We start from the raw sequence: 17,036 nt of genomic DNA, 5'->3' as shown, positions 1-17,036 counted from the left end.
AAAAAGGAGGATCATAAACTATTCCAATATGCCACGGTAGCAGCTAGGATTCTTGTAGCTCAAAAATGGAAGTCACCGGAGATCCCAACAGTTATGGAATGGCAGGCTAAATTTTTTGAATACACAGAATTAGCTAAAATGACATATAAAATCCGACACCAAAAAGGGACAAAGTTTGAAGAAGAATGGGGTAAATTTGTAGCATATATAGGAATTAACTGTAGAAGTTTAAAAACTACAGCAGGGTTAATATAAATCCTGTGATGTGTATAGAAGTGAATAAGAATCTGTAAGAGAAGATGTATATTAAGAAAACCGCAGCTGGGAAGGAAGGAAGTCGAGGCGTGATTTTACGCAGTGTAAATAAGATGACACCAATGATGACTGTAAAAAAAAAAAATATTTATTTTGTTTGTGGAAAAATTCAATAAAAAGCATTAAAAAAACACCACAACAACAAGTATTATTTTGAAAAGTTGGTATGACCGTCATGTAACAGTGAAAACATTTTCAGTTGCCAGAACTTCTGTTTGTGGAGGAGAAAGAATCCGACGAAGAACTTGTAGAAGAAGAAGCTCTCGGCAAGTTTTCCTGATAGATTTTATTTTTATTTTTGTATAGGTAGCAAATCAGTGGTGTGATCGTTGTTGTCGTCCGCTAACCATTTGTTGATAGGAATGTCTTACAAGAGACAGACACCCCCGCAGCTCCAATGGGGAGGAGTTAAGCATGCTCCTTCCCACCACCCTTCCCCCGGGGTCCATAGAACTGTGACTCGCTTCACCTCTGGTCAGTCATGCTGCTTACCAGGCGCTAGAGGTGGAGGGGAAAGGCAGTGGTGAGGTTGGCGCAGTGCAAACAGGTGGGTAGTGTGCCAGCCTCTTCACTGCCACCCCCTCCCTGTCTTCCTCCTTATAAGCAGCAACGCAACCAACCAGAGGGTCAGGGATTGCCACTGCCCAGCCACACTGTCCGCTGCGGACTGCAAGGCCAGCACCACATTATGGCCATTGCAAGCTTGCCATGCAACAGGGTAGAGTGACCTGTGAAGTGGGCAAGACATGAAGGCAGGAATTGGTATCTGAATGAGGCAGCAAGACTTTTGAAAGGAAAATGTCTGCACCTGCAGCCACTTAAAGCAAATTTAAGGAAGAGTTCCCCATTCTAGTGGTTTTTTTTTTCTGATGCCCAGAGTATTAAAAAATGGCAATCAGTCAGCATTTCAGACCAAATTTTCTGATATCTGAAAAAAAAACCATTTGTCATTTTCTTTTTACTCATCTTGGTAAGGATGCAGGCAAAATAGGCAAATGTTTCATGCTGCTGGGGGTACAAATAGGCATGGGTTTTATTGGGACCAATTTTTAGTCTTCTGTTCTAACTAGATAGACTTAGAAGGAGGTTTTTTGTTGCTAGAAAAATACAAATTGGATAAGGTAGACTTACTGGAACTGATTTTCAGTCAGCTATACTACCAGTGTCTTTTAAACATAGTTTTGTGTGTCCTGATCACATTTCTCATACTTAGCTACCTGTATGATAATGTCATTTGGAATCTCCTTCCTGAAGACACAGATAATGAAATTGTGATGTGGTGCTGTTCTTGATGGTCAGATGTGGTCAGATGCCTGTAAGGATTTGCATTTAAATACAGTGGCACCTCGATTTTCGGATGTCTCCATTGCCAAACGTTTCAGTTTTCAAACCTCGAAAACCCTGAAGTAAATGCTTCCGTTTTTGAACATGCCTTGGAAGTCGAACGGCTTCTGCTTGCGTGTATCTGTTGTTTTTTACAATTTTCTCTGTTGAAAAGGCAGGCCGCCCTTTGTGCCTCAGTTTTCAGACTTTTTGGAAGTCGAATGGTCTTCCAGAACGGATTACATTCGAAAACCGAGATACCACTGTAAATGGATCCCACACAGGGGAGGCATAGATGTTAGTGCTTTTTAAAGCATCACAGGCATGTATCTCTAAAAGACATAGGAAGTTACTTAGTACGTAGTCTTGTTCCTATATGGTGAATGTTATACACTTCTGCTTCTCTTTTAGAGGAGGAAAAATACACTGTTGTGATCATAAAACCTGATGCGGTTGAAGCAGGAAAAGTTGAAGAAATTAAACAAACGGTAAAGAAAACTTTTTACCGAAAAATATGAAACAATACTGATTCATTTGAAAACTTGGATGGCACGAATTTGCTAAGCCAGATGCGCAAAACTTCCCTGTGATAACAGACCAAGAGCCATGTGTTTGACACATTATCCTGTTTTTTTCCAGCTTCAGGAAGGCCGTAAAGAGGCTTAGTAAGCTGTCTTACATGGCAAGGGGGCTGAAACCATTTTGGTGGGCTGTAAATACTTGCACAGTGATGTATTAAATGCTGTGCTAATCTGTATTTCTTTGTAATCTGTAGCATGGCTACTGCTCCTTTGAAAAGCTAGAGAGCTTTTGTTTGGCCGCTGACACTCTCCATATTTGCTCTGCATCCAGTGTGGCTCCACCCCTGGTTTGGAAAGCAGTTAACCATAAGCCATATACACAAGCCATATATATCCTGTACCTGTTCTAGCATTTCTTATGAAATCCTGCATTTTGATGTGCTGTCCCACAAAACAGCTTAGATCTGAATTGAGAAAAACAACTGCATTTTAGACCAGTAATGTGCACACAGTCATTGTGCCGATAACACCGATATACCACTTCATCAAGCACTATGATAAAACCACTATCTACTCTTGCATTATATGCTTATTTTCCCTCCTATCGGTTGCTAAGCAACAGTGGCTGTAGCAACTGATAACTTTTTTAACAGGCTCAAAACTTAAAGGCAGTATGCCCTGCGTTTTCCACAACATGTTAATTTCATGGTGAAGAGATTTACAAACCTTGCTTGCATGAATTTAGAACATTGTACTTGCAACGAGTCACTGCTTTATATATAATATTTCAGGATTGGTTAAATACTTTTGTGCAAAATCAAATTACTGGATACAAGCTTTTCAGCACAATCCTATCTGTACATTTAACCAATAGCTCAGCCCTAATCTTCTAACAAAAGGGCCGCGGGTGGTGCTGTGGGTTAAACCACAGAGCCTAGGACTTGCCGATCAGAAGGCCGGCGGTTCGAATCCCCACAACGGGGTGAGCTCCTGTTGTTCGGTCCCTGCTCCTGCCCACCTAGCAGTTCGAAAGCACGTCAAAGTGCAAGTAGATAAATAGGTACCGCTCCAGCGGGAAGGTAAACGGCATTTCCATGTACTGCTCTGGTTCGCCAGAAGCGGCTTAGTCATGCTGGCCACATGTCCTGGAAGCTGTACACCGGCTCCCTCAGCCAGTAAAGAGAGATGAGCGCCGCAACCCCAGAGTCGGGCACGACTGGACCTAATGGTCAGGGGTCCCTTTACCTTTACCTAATCTTCTAACAGTGCTTAGATGATCAGGCAATTTTGTGGGCATGCTGGTCTGCTGTAACAGAGAATGAAAAAGGGGTATCAAAGATGGTTTTCCATCCTAAAAATGATTGGTCACATTAAATTGTATGTTGCACCTCCCTGTTTGTTTAAAGTTTTTACATTAAGATTATGGCGATACATGAATTTTTTGAATTTTCATTTGTTCCTTTAGATCAGATAACTGATCAGTTAAAAGTTCTTTGATTGGTTGCACTGCTTAAACACAGCCTAATAACCCAACCTTTTTCTTCTGAAATGTGCTCCAATAACTGAAGATTACAGAAGCAGGCTTTAACATTCTTGCAGAAGCCCTGAGGACATTAACGGATGAGCAAGTTAGGGATTTTTATCAAGACAAATCAGAAGAGGTAAGAAGAACAGATAAATGTGGGAGAACATAGCCATTGATGTAGCTAATCAAAATGATTGATTACATGAATTGCATGTTAGCATAGCTGTGGGGAAATAATCTAGTTACTACAGTGGTGCCCCGCAAGACGAATGCCTCGCAAGACGAAAAACCCTCTAGACTAAAGGGTTTTCCGTTTTGGAGGTGCTTCGCAAAACGAATTTCCTATGGGCTTGCTTCGCAAGACGAAAATGTCTTGCGAGTTCCTGCGGGGGGGGTTTTCCTCCCCCCCCCTTTTCCCCAAGCCGCTAAGCCGCTTAACAGCTGATCCGCTAAACCGCTTAACAGCTGATCCGCTAAGCCGCTTATCAGCTGATCCGCTAAGCCCGCTAAGCCACTAATAGCGCTAATCTGCTAAACCGCTAATGGGCTTGCTTTGCAAGACGAAAAAAACCGCAAGACGAAGAGACTCGCGGAACGGATTCTTTTCGTCTTGCGAGGCACCACTGTATATTAACTCACAGAAAAACAATGCTGGCCTTGCTGTGCCTCATCCCTCTTTCCACCGTTTCAGGTCCCCATACTGGTCAACAGCAATGGAATTCCCACCAGTTAGCTTCCAGTTGGTCACATCACTCCTGTTTACTGGGAGGCAGAGGCGCAAGGCAGCACCAAGGTCCACATGGTGCAAATGCACCAGCAGGAGGCTTTTGGGAAATGATTTATAATGAAATGAAAAAAAGAGTAACCTTTGTTAAAAAACCAGAAGCCTTTTTATTAGGTATTCTAGGAGTGGTGATTCCAAAAGAACAGAGAAAATGGTTTAGGTATGCTACGATGGCCGCCCGGATGCTGTTAGCTCAAAGGTGGAAAAAGGAAGCAGTCCTGGCCAAAGCAGACTGGCAAACCAAGTTAATAGACTATGCTGAAATGGCAAAACTAACTGGAAAGCTCAGAAATGATGGCAAGAAATTTAAAAAAGAATGGGAAATGTTTATCATGTACTTCAAAAAGTATTGTCAACAGGTTAATACATTGGCAGGATTTTAAGAACCCTTGTAATTTTAGAAATAGTGTAGGAAATTTGAGATAAAATAATAATAATTTGGAATAGAAATGATATGCAGTTGAAAAAGAAATTTAAGGAACTAGGGAAGGGGCAGGGGAGGGAAGTCACAGGATTTGGAGAACCCCATTTTATGGATTTGATATGGCTTTTACGTACATTTTTCTTTGTTTGCGTTTGTTGTTGTTGGTTTTGTTGAAAAATTAATAAAAATATTTTTAAAAAAACGAAAGACAAATGCACTAGCAGGAATACTGGATTGGCTCTGCCAGTGCATTTGCCAAGCATCATTCTCGACGTTGCCTGGTCCCTGCCCTCTGCCTTCCGGTGAGCAGCCCCAATGCAGCCAGCCAGAGGTCAGCCCACCATGGAACTGCTACTGGATAGAACGTAAACTTCTATATTTGAAATATTTTAGGATCTCAGTAGCATTGCTAGATTAAAGGTAAAGGTAAAGGGACCCCTGACCATTAGCTCCAGTTGTGGCCGACTCTGGGGTTGTGGCACTCATCTCACTTTATTGGCCGAGGGAGCCGGTGTACAGCTTCCAGGTCATGTGGCCAGCATGACTAAGCCACTTCTGGTGAACCAGAGCAGCGCACGGAAACACCGTTTACCTTCCCGCCGGAGCAGTACCTATTTATCTACTTGCACTTTGATGTGCTTTCGAACTGCTAGGTGGGCGGGAGCTGGGACCGAGCAACGGGAGCTCACCCTGTCGCGGGGATTCGAACTGCAACCTTCTGATCGGCAAGTCCTAGGCTCTGTGGTTTAACCCACAGTGCCACCCGCGTCCCTATTCCTAGAATACCTAATGAATATAACAATATGTTGTTACAGGCACCTTGTATCTCGGTAATAACAGGGAGAAATGTAGTGCTAAATTAATTGATGGTGAGTCCTCTTTCCTGGCCCTTAATGACAAAAATACTTTCCCACCCCACCCCACCCAGATTGACTTTGAAGAGTTTGTTTCATTTATGCTGTCTGGACCATGCCATGTGCTGATCGTTTCTGAAGGAAAGCAAACGCGCGAGGTTATGCCTTATTTACAAGAATTGGCTCCTGGAGAGGGAGAGGAGGAGGAAGAAGAGGAGGAGGAGGAGGAGGAAGAGGAGGAGGAAGAAGGGTATCGGAAACCTCCAAGTGAAGGGCCAGCCAGGTAGATTCCAACATGGAGTGCGTGAGTATATGGGTGTGCAGGTGGGTGTGATTCCTCCGACCCAATGTGTGATTGACAGTAATATTGCTTGCGCATTGGATACCGTGTGCAGGATTTTTCAAATCCGCCCCGGTATTTCAAGTGTGCCTTCATGCTAGGCAATATCAGATTTACTTCACTCATTCAATTATTCATTTATTTATTTACTTATTTCATTTCTATACCGCTTTATATTTTAACAGCATATTAAAACACCAATAAAACAATCCAGAATCAAACATTTCTGAAGAAAGTCAACTATACAGTATACAGTCAAAGCAACATAATTAACAGAAAACTAAAATATTATCTTTAAAAATTCAAAAATAAACGTAACAAAGGAGGTCAATTACAGAATACATATTTAACACAAAGTTAAAAAGAATCTTAAATATTTCAAACTGAGAAGATCCAAAATTCAGAAGATCCATTTGGAGGCACCAAATTTTGGCCTACAAAAATTTACCAAAGTCTGCCCTTGTACACACCAGCCCCCCCCCCCTCACCTCTGAAATTATGTTTTGAATTATGTCTGTCTATTGCAGCAAGATTAGTGTTTCACGGCCAAGTCTCTAAATTTCACCTCAAAGCTATTGTGATACATTAAGTGCTCATTTTGTACTTTGTAAAATGTTTAACAGTGGTTACATTTATATTATTCTACCCTTTATTAGCTTGAAAGGGTTCTTGGAAGGCCAAGCTATGACAGATTTATGTGACGTTCATGACAGAGTGGAAGAAGCAAGCCGCGAATTGGCCTTCTTCTTCCCTGATTTTTCCAAGCCGAAGAAAGGCCCAGCTCTTGAAAAAACAGTGGCCTTGATTAGACCTTCTCTCTTGAGGGAAAGGAGAGGTTAGTGAACATCAATACACAATTCTCTCCGTATTCTTGACATGTTGCTGGGTCCAGAAATGTGGCCGCAGAAGGCATTCTTGCATTGACTCTGTACCAGGGACTGCTATGCGCAGGGCAGTATCTTACAATACCCAAAATAATAATAATAATAATAATAATAATAATAATAATACCTTTATGTACTGAAGTTCTCACCCTGGGCCAGCAGGGGGATACTGTACATAGTTATGCAAATAAGGGATCAAAAGTGACGTTCAGTGATTGGATAGTTTTAGAAAATTGTCACAGTTACGTTGTACTGGAGCTCTATATAAGCAGGCTGGCTGAACCCTTCAGTTCAGTTCTGGCCTGTGAATATACAAGAGCTGTTTGAAGAATTGTTGTGTCGTATGATATGTTCACCCACAACTTAACAATTGTCAATGTACAACCTGTGTACAATGAAATTAACCGAGCCTCCGCCCCCCCCAAAAAACACTCAGTCTCATTGCACGGTGTGTGCTTGTCGCACAACACACCAACCCTGAAAGTCAATTGCACTACATTATTTTCCGTTCAACAGCCCATGGAGAGAAACTGTTTTTTAGCCTGTTGGTACGACTGATTATTATACTTCTATATCTCCTGCCTGAGGGTAGAAGATTAAAGAGGTGCTGGCCGGGGTGTGAATCGTCCCTGAGAATTTTTCTCGCTTTCCTAAGGCAACGATCCCTTGCGATGTCATCTAGCGGGCTCAGGGGACAGCCCATGATATCATGCGCTGTGTTCACCAGCCTCTGTAAAGACTTTCTGTCCGTGGCTGTCAAGCCAATGTACCACACTGTGATACAATATGAGAGGACACTTTCTATTGTGGACCGGTAGAAGGAGGTCATCAATTGTTGTTTAACATTGTTCTTTCGCAAGACCCTGAGAAAATGGAGTCTCTGTTGGGCCTTCCTAACCACCTGGGTTATATTGTTTTTCCAAGTGAGGTCTTCACTAAGGTAAACTTCCAGAAATTTAAAGGAAGAGACTCTCTCCACACACCCACCCCTGATATATAAGGGTGCTAGTTCCTCCGAAAGTCCAACACCATCTCCTTTGTCTTGCTAATATTTAGGTGCAAGTTATTCTCTAAGCACCATGTAGATACATTTTGAGCCTCTCCCCTGTACGCTGATTCATCTCCATCTGTAATTAGACCCATTATGGTAGTGTTATCTGCAAACTTAATAATTACAGTGGATGGATCAGACGAAATATACAAGTATAGGTAAGGACTCAGCACACATCAAAACACAATGGGTTTTGATGTTAAAAGTTGCATAGCACAATATGGCTGCCACGAGGGGCGTGGCCTAACAAAAAACTCGAGAGGCAGCCATTTCCAATGGATGTGATAGCAGTGGCCTGGCGGGGTGGCCAAGAACATCCCCACTTTTTGGAAGCCGCCGCCTCGCCAGTCTTGCTGTATCCACAGAGTACCGTGGGGTGGGGTGCCTACATGTGTTAACTGATAATCATCTCTTGCATGCAGATTCTATTCTGAAAAGGATTGAGGAGGATGGCTTTCAGATAGCGATGCAAAGAGAAATCGTCTTAACAGAAGAGGAAGCTCGTGAGTTTTACAAAGAGCATGAAGGTCAAGATTATTTCCCAGCTCTCCTGGAACAAATGACCAGGTGCGCCACTTAAGAAGCAAGAGCTTTAAATGCAGGGAAATCAATTAATTTTTTTACACACTGCAACTCTGAAACCTGGTGGAAGGGTGAGAATCAAATATTAATCAGGGATGTATAAAATGAGTACAAAATCGCAGGTACAGAATGTATTACATACACAGCCTCTGGTTCAAGCTGCCCTCGTGGGATCCCAAACTGAGCAGTGAATCATATTATTGTCTACTGTTCAACTTCATGGGGCATCTGTCGTTTAATTTAGCCCTTCCCAGTGATCGGACTGGCGCCACCACTAGAGTTCCAGGTTTTCTGGTAAAATGGGCAAGCAGATTGTGATCAGTTTTGGGGAGAATGCCGGGCAAAGTTGAGATTACTTCCAGACAAGGTGGGAATGCTATCTATTTGGTCCTATATTAAGATAAAGTGATGTGTATGGGGCCCATAAGTAAAACAGACGAACAGAAAACACAAAAAAATAACCTAGGCTCCTGCGTATCCACTTTTTTTACAAATAATTTTATTTAAAATGCTAGGAATATTGTGCATAACATATTTCCCAAACTAGTGGGGAGGCTGCATTTAACCAAGTATTTCCCCCTTTTTTCTGTCTAGTTTGTTTAATAAATTCCTTACTTTATTGGCAACCCTGACTGAGATATTTCAGTTAATAGCAGAGCACTTAGAATCACTTTGGTACAAGTGATTCACATGGAATTTGTTAATAGTTTTATAAATGCAAAAAAGAGAGCTAATCATGAGTTTGTAACAGGTCTATTTAAAAACCTTCTGCTGTATTTGCACTGGACAGCGGACCAACTCTGGCACTTGCTTTGGTACGAGAAAATGCGATACAGAAATGGAGAGCTTTACTGGGCCCAAAGATAGTAGAGGAAGCAAAGGAACAATGCCCAACAAGGTATTTGAAAAAACAAACAAACCACACATACAAATACAAATGCATTTCATTCTGATAGATGGAGACGGCTGTGCTAGCAGCCTAGAGCATAAGTACAGTAAAGTTAAAGCCATGTTGTAATTTGTTTGACAATAGTGCCATCCTCTGGACAGTGTTGCATGCTTTCTTCTGCTACATTTCCCCCCCTGTGCCATTGAACCCATATTTTAGTGGTTAGTGTATTATAAAAATGATTGCATTGTTTTGTCAATGCCCTGATTTGACAAAGGTGAAAAAGTTGCATCTCTGAATAATGCAGAGTCACAGATCCCTGTGCCCTAACCTGTCAGTAACGTGGGGGAGGGGGGCTGTTTCCCCAGGCTGAACCCCAACTACATCCTTTTGTAGGGGGATAACTTGGAAACGGGACGGGGGTGGCGCTGTGGTCTAAACCACTGAGCCTAGGGCTCGAATCCCCGCAACAGAGTGAGCTCCTGTTGCTCAGTCCCAGCTCCTGCCAACCTAGCAGTTCGAAAGCATGTCAAAGTGCAAGTAGATAAATACGTACCGCTCCAGCGGGAAGGTAAACACCGTTTCCGTGCGCTGCTCTGGTTCGCCAGAAGCGGCTTAGTCCTGTTGGCCACATTCCCCGGATAAACTATCTGCGGACAAACGCCGGCTCCCTCGGCCTGTAAAGCGAGATGAGCACCGCAACCCCAGAGTCGTTCGTGACTGGACTTAACTGTCAGGGGTCCTTTATCTTTTTTAACTTGGAAACATAAAGCTTCTGTGTCCTATATCTAATTTCCTGGTTTCGTGGTCTCTAGCTTACGTGCTGAGTTCGCGATTGACAACGTACCCATCAATCAGCTGCATGGAAGCACAACCTCTGAACAAGCTGCAAAGGAACTGGAATTCTTCTTCCCTGTGCAAAACACTTTTGCTGTCATTAAACCCACTGCTTTTGAGGAGCACAAAGGTAAACAGCCGGAGGATAGCACACCCGTCCACTCTTAGGCATTCCTTAGGCCAGGGGTCAGCAAACTTTTTCAGGAGGTGGCCGGGCTACTGTCCCTCAGACTTTGTGGGGGGCTGGACTATATTTTGGAGAGAGAAAAATGAACGAATTCCTGTGCCCCACAAATAACCCAGAGATGCATTTTAAATAAAAAGCACACATTCGACTCATGTAAAAATCCGCGGGCCGGATTTAGAAGGCGATTGGGCCGGATCTGGCTCCCCGGGCCTTAGTTTGCCTACCTATGCCTTAGGCATTTCAGGAAGGAGCACGATAGTACCTTGAACCCTCCCCCCCCCCCCATGATGCTGATGTCTCTCCCAGTCATTTCAAACATGGTGATCATGTGTACAGTGTTGATGAGACATGGACTGATCATGTTGTTTGGATGCCTGATGATCATCTTCCAAAGCAACTACTCTATTCTGAACTTAAAAATGGTAAGCATAATGCTGGTGGTCAACAAAAGAGGTTCAAAGACTCTCTCAAGGCAAAACTAAAAATATGGAGTATAAACTGGGAAGCACTGGCCTGCGAGTGCTCCAGATGGAGAACAGCCTTGACCAAAGGTGTCATGGACTTTGAAGACGCTTGAACTCAGGACGAAAGGGAGAAACGCGCTAAGAGGAAGGCACCCTTGGCAAACCCTCACCGTAATCAACTCCCACCCAGAAACCTATGTCCCCACTGTGGAAGGACGTGTGGATCCAGAATTGGCCTCCACAGTCACTTACGGACTGACTTTTAAAACTGTGTTCATGGAAGACAATTTTACTTGGTTAGGAGTGATCGCCTAAGAAGAAGTATCTGGACAAGGATAGCCTAAGTTCCATTGTCAATGCTCTGCTAACCTCTAGGGTAGATTACAGCAACACATTTTATGTAGGGCTGCCTCTGAAAACTGTCCAGAAACTTCAGTTGGTGCAAAATTTGGTGGCCAGGTTGCTCAATGGGGCAAGATGGTTTGGGCATATTACACCAATCCTGGTCCAACTGCACTGGCTGCCGATTAGCTTCTGGGCCCAATTCAAAGTGCTGGTTTTGGCTATAAAGTCTTAAATGGCTCAGGACCGCAGTACCTCAAGGACTGTCCCTCTCCACATGAACTGACCCGGACCCTGTCATCATAATCTAAGGCCCTTCTTTATGCACCTCCTTAAGAGGTCTGGAGGGAGGCAACACAAGAAAGGGCCTTCTCTGCAGTGGCTCCCCCCTGGTAGAATGCTCTCTCTAAAGAGGCTCACCTGGCACCTTCATTTTACACCTTTCAGCGCCCGGCAGAAACCTTCCTTTTCAACCAGGCCTTTGGCTGATAAATATTCTATGCCCTTTTAAATGTGTTTGTGGCAGGGGGTACAGGGAGAGGAGTTTATTGGTTTGTGGTTTTTTCTTGTTGTTTTTATTATGCATTTTGTGTTTTTATCTTGTATTTTTTTGTTGTGAACTGTCCTGAGATCTACAGATTAAAGGCAGTATACACATTTTAAAAAATAAAATTTAACAAATAAAAAGGGGGAGAAAAAAGTTGGTTTCCAAGCTAGTATCATTAAAATAATAAACAAAGGTAAGAGTATAATTTACTGGTCTTTAAAAGTTTAAGAACTTTTGAAATTCTCAGTTCTAAACACACTTTTTTTCCCTTTTAGATGAAATTATACAAGAAGTAAAACAGGCTGGATTCATCATATCTGAAATGAAAGAAACAAACATCTCTTCCGAGTTGGCAGCGCAGTTTTATAAAAACCAAGAAGGAAAACCCTTTTATGATCAGCTTATAAATTATATGTCTGAGTAAGTGCCTGTTTTTTGTTTTAATTAAATCCACAGGAAGTATAGCAGGCCTAACTTGGAAGTCAACAAGCAGGCAGACAGCTTCTGGTACTGTCATGGATGTTTTAGGTTTTTTTTGCACCTAGGGAGGAGACTCTTCCTAGACCACTTTGGACTAAGGATCAAAGAGCAGCCCCATATTACGACATCTTCCTTTGCTCAGGGGTGGAAGGTGGGACCGCAGCAGTTCCAAAATGGTGTTCTGGAACTTCATGGCTGGGTTTGCTAAGGTGGTGGCAATGAATATGGCAAACAAAGCAGCATAAGGAATAGAAAGGCGGGAGCTTGCTGCTAACTCTTCCGGGACAAAGGAAAATGACTTGTTTTGAATTCCTATATAAAAGGGTTTGGGAACCACTGCATTTAGTATCCAAAAAACCATCCAGTCATCATAACACTAATTTTATGCTCCAGTCAACGTTTGCAAAATATATCAAGCATGGATGAACAAATATTACAGATTCATAGATGTCAGTGTCATATACTGTATTTAACAGTCAACCCTGCATTGTTGTTTTTGTGTGTGTTTTAAATCCTTAACTTCCTGCAAGGAATACTTCCCATATTTCATGGTGAAATACACATATATCTTCTGGATTTTCTATGAACCAGATTCCCAAGTTTAACTGGGAACTCCCTTCCTGGTATCAAATGTCACCTTGTCATTTTTTCCTTTGTAGTCTTATCCAAGTTACAACCCACCCATCTAGATTTTGTAAAGCTAATTTTATATGCAGAAATAGCGCTGAGTTATTATTTAAACTGGTTTCAAAGTTATTCAAAGATATTTACAGGATGCTGTACAATGTCTGATTTCCTCTAAGCCTGAACTGGCAAAAGGACTTAACAAAAGTCCTTCGGGAGTTAAGGTTCAGCAGCATCTGGAGGGCCAAAGATTCCCCACCCTTGTTTTAGGATAAAAAAATCTGTTAAAATTCATTAAGAACCCTGAACTATCAGTTCCTTGCAGGATTAAAAAGAAAGTTCCTTGCAGGATTAAACCTAAAGTGGCAGAAGTACATAATGTGACTGATGAAACTTCATCCAGTTTGCAAAACAATTTTTCACACATGCAAATAGTAATTTGGTGAAATTGAAACGCCCTGTTTTTAAAAAGGTTTTTCATCCAGAGCCTTTCAGCTGCTGCATGTAGAAAAAGAGTGCTCAGAATGTGCACTGTGCAACATCCTGATGTTCTGTGGTGCAAGCATGTTGCAAAATGGCCTGTTTTGTTTTTGTTAGAGCAGAGAAGGTTGTTAATCTACCTTCAGCATCAGGAGTAGTGTAGTTATCTCATGTAAAGCTTTTAGACAAATGGGAAATGGGTAGATCACTGGTACATAACTGCAAAAATGAGTGAAAACTGCCTCACCTATATCCCATGCGTAATTTGGATACCATGGACTGTGCTGCTTTAGGATAAACATATACCTCTTATATATTATCATAGGCAGCATTCTGATATGAACATGCCTTGCTCATCTTGTGCAGAATGTCCTGCTAGTTATGTCAACACCAGCAGCTACAGAATCAGATTGTTAGCGTAACATAAATCTTTGAATGCCTTTGTTTTTCCAGTGGCCCCTCAATGGTGATGATTCTGACCAAAGAAAATGCTGTGGAGGAATGGCGGCAATTAATGGGACCGACAGACCCAGAACAAGCAAAAGAAACTCATCCCACCTCATTACGGGCTAAATTTGCAAAAGATATTTTGCGCAACGCTGTTCACGGATCGTCTAATGTGGAACATGCTGTGCAGAGCATTAATTTTGTCTTTGGAGATATTGATCTAGAGGACCTAAAACACAAATATGTCTATGTCTAGTAGAATGGTCAAGGTGATTTTTTTATTTGCAATATATGCCATAACTAATAAATGAGTTAGACTTGTCTTTTTCTGATTAGCATTGTGTTACTAGTCAATATTGCAACGTGCAACTGTTCCACACTGATAGCAGTGGAAATCTTGCCTTTGGCTTCAAGGAGGAAATTGCATCCTCTGATGGGGGCTACATAACACCCTAGCAGAGTGATGTAATATTGCAAAATAATTGCATAATATGCCACTAACAGCTTTTACACCTATTGATGATTACACGTTTTAGGAAGCTATTACTTCTGAGAGTTTGTATATGGCTGCGTTGGTGAGAAATACATCTGGCACTTTCTACCCCACAACTTAGTTCAGTAATATAAAATTAAGCAAAAAGGGTATTTGATTCTTTTTAAAAAAAACCTCTGTCTCTCAAGGGCAGAACAAGTTGCTTATAGCAGACACAAGGTTGCTACCAAAAAACCCAGTCATTGGACAACTCCTCATTCCTCAGTAACATATAGGGATACTTGGTGAATGGCATGATGCTGTTATACTGGTGCTGTCCCGACCCTGCACCTCTTCATTGATTCCCATTTTCAGGCTCAGGCTCACATTTGTGATTCGAGGAACCCCCACCCGCGTGAGGATAAGAAAGACACATGGACGCAGTATATTAGGTTAATGGGCTAAAAAAGGCCACAACTTTTTTGATTACAGCATGTGAGGGGTATTGGCTTAGGCATTGCATAAACAGCAGAGCTTGACTCTACCCCCTCAGGGAGGGGTTAACCAAGAAGGGTTAACCACCCGTAGGGGGAGCCTGTTGATGCTGATACAACTGCAAGCTCCCCCTGATGTCACCGGGGGTCGTTCCATGGCCCTAGCCACCAGCAGGGCATCGGACAGGATCCACGACTGCCGGATTCCTTTAACAGAATACCCATAAAGTAAAGGGGTAGGCAATGGCCACACCCTGCCCTTCCATACACCCACAACATATTCCAATGCCTAACCACCACCCGAGCAAACCCAGGAGCGCAATGAGGGGAAGAAGCTGCAGTGGCCGCATTTGAGCGGCTAAACCCTGCCCCCGAGCCTCCCTTCGATTGGCAGGCTGACCGGGGAGTGTGGCGCGGCAGCAGTGACGACAAGCAGGGGCCGGAACGCCCCCTGCAAAGCGCGGGAACAGCTCCTGATCACAATCCCTCCCCTCTGGGAGGAGGAGAGGCTTTATGGGCCAACATTGGCTCCCTTTGCCTTTTGCAGGAAGGCGGAATATGTGTGCCTTGAACACTCCTACAAAATGAGTGTTGGCTCATAAGGAAAATTCCAAAATCCACACTAAAGCAACCAGCCCATTTCTAGACAAGGGGGCATCACTCCAGAGACTTGGATTCCAGTACCTGCTCTACCAAGGAGCTATTTTGATCCACCTATTTTTCATGGTGGATGTGAGCATGAAATAATAATAATTGTTTGTTTGTTTGTACGCTGCCCATCTGGCTGGGTTTCCTCAGTCACTCTGGGCAGCTACCAGCAGAATATTAAAAACATGATAAATACATCAAACATTAAAAACTTCCCTAAACAGGGCTACCTTCAGATGTCTTCTAAAAGTCAGATAGTTCTTTATTTCCTTGACATCTGAAGGGAGGGCATTCCACAGGGTGGGTGCCACCACCAAGAAGGCCCTCTGCCTGGTTCCCTGTAACCTCACATCTCACAGTGAGGGAATTGCCAGAAGGCCCTCAGAAATGGGATGATTCCTGTGTAGCTCCTTGAAGGAAAAGTTGGATACAAATTTAAGACACAAGTGTCAGGTACTCAGTTAGGTTTTGTTTAAAAGTATATTGCTATGAGTTTTTTGGGGGGGGCACATGGGCATAGCCAGGATTTATGTTAGGGGGCAGACTTTATGTTGGGGGCAGAACTGAGTTACCTGTGATGTGATTGGTCAGTTAGTTATGTATTTTTTTTTTTGTTTACTTGATTTAGGGGGGCAGCTGCCCCCTGCACCCGCTGGCTGTGCCCAAAGGGGGCAGACACCCCATAATCCCTACATTCAGTGAAGGGTTAGAATTTGAGCAAACTCATAAATTCATGAATTTAGCAAGGGCTGGAAATAATATCGCCTACTTTCCTCCTGAGGTCAGCCTGGTGATGGCTCGCTGGGGGTGGGTCACGGAAGAAACAAGAGGCTGAAATGGCCTGGGTTGTTTGATAATGGTAAGCCATCTGCAAAACATCAGACCCTCTGCCCATTGGCTACTAGAGCAGGATTACCCTTGGCCTGATATAAGCAATGGGGGCCTTTTGCAATTGGCTCAAGAAACAGAGGTTGCCAGGGCGATGGTGTGGTGTTCATATGGAGCCCCTGGTCTCATGGACTATTGACCCATACACCACTAATCTGCTGTCACCAACCAGGTCCTCCCCGGTAAATCACTTAGTCGGGTTCTCAAGTTAACAATGAAGTGTAGTTTATTGCAAACACAAATAAACTTTAAATGCATTCGAAATGCTGTTTTTATAAACAGGTAGGCTCTGCCTCTGGTTTTCTATTGGTCTACCTATTAACTCTTTCTCCTCCCCCTGTACTGACATTTTCAAAAGAACGGGCAAACACCACCAATGGATTGGGGGATGCTGGAAGCGGAAGGGGAGGGCTTGTTTCCTGAAAATCATTCTGGGGAAGAAAAGGAGGAAGTGGACAGAACTCCCATGTGGGATGGAAGGGCAGCTAACCATGCAGGCAGGCTGGAGGGGAAAGAGAGAGACACGAGGATGGCTCTTAAGGTAAAGGTAAAGGACCCCTGGACAGATTAAGTCCAGTCAAAGGCAACTATGGGGTTGTGGCGCTCATCTCGCTTCAGGCTGAGGCTGGCGTTT

At 43.1% G+C, this 17,036-nt stretch overlaps 1 protein-coding gene across 4 annotated transcripts in view; it reads left to right on the top strand.

Moving 5' to 3' along the window:
- Positions 1-14,223, top strand: part of NME8 (NME/NM23 family member 8) — a 28,404-nt gene extending 14,181 nt beyond the window's left edge. For 3 of the 4 annotated variants that reach the window (XM_083407071.1, XM_083407069.1, XM_083407070.1), the window contains exons 7-16: positions 515-581; positions 2,050-2,126; positions 3,728-3,820; positions 5,821-6,029; positions 6,743-6,921; positions 8,444-8,588; positions 9,394-9,501; positions 10,308-10,459; positions 12,145-12,289; positions 13,907-14,223. In XM_083407071.1, coding sequence (XP_083263197.1) covers positions 515-581; positions 2,050-2,126; positions 3,728-3,820; positions 5,821-6,029; positions 6,743-6,921; positions 8,444-8,588; positions 9,394-9,501; positions 10,308-10,459; positions 12,145-12,289; positions 13,907-14,156 — 1,425 coding nt within the window. In that variant the 3' untranslated portion in view covers positions 14,157-14,223. The remainder of the gene's footprint in view (positions 1-514; positions 582-2,049; positions 2,127-3,727; positions 3,821-5,820; positions 6,030-6,742; positions 6,922-8,443; positions 8,589-9,393; positions 9,502-10,307; positions 10,460-12,144; positions 12,290-13,906) is intronic. The other variant, XM_083407072.1, reaches the window with a different exon arrangement.
- The last annotated feature ends 2,813 nt before the right edge of the window (positions 14,224-17,036 follow it).

Source organism: Podarcis tiliguerta (assembly GCF_965153285.1).
Source record: "Podarcis tiliguerta genome assembly, chromosome: 12".
Lineage (NCBI taxonomy): Eukaryota > Metazoa > Chordata > Lepidosauria > Squamata > Lacertidae > Podarcis > Podarcis tiliguerta.
The sequence above is the reverse complement of the archived record's forward strand: the minus strand, read 5'-3'. Positions and strand labels throughout refer to the sequence as shown.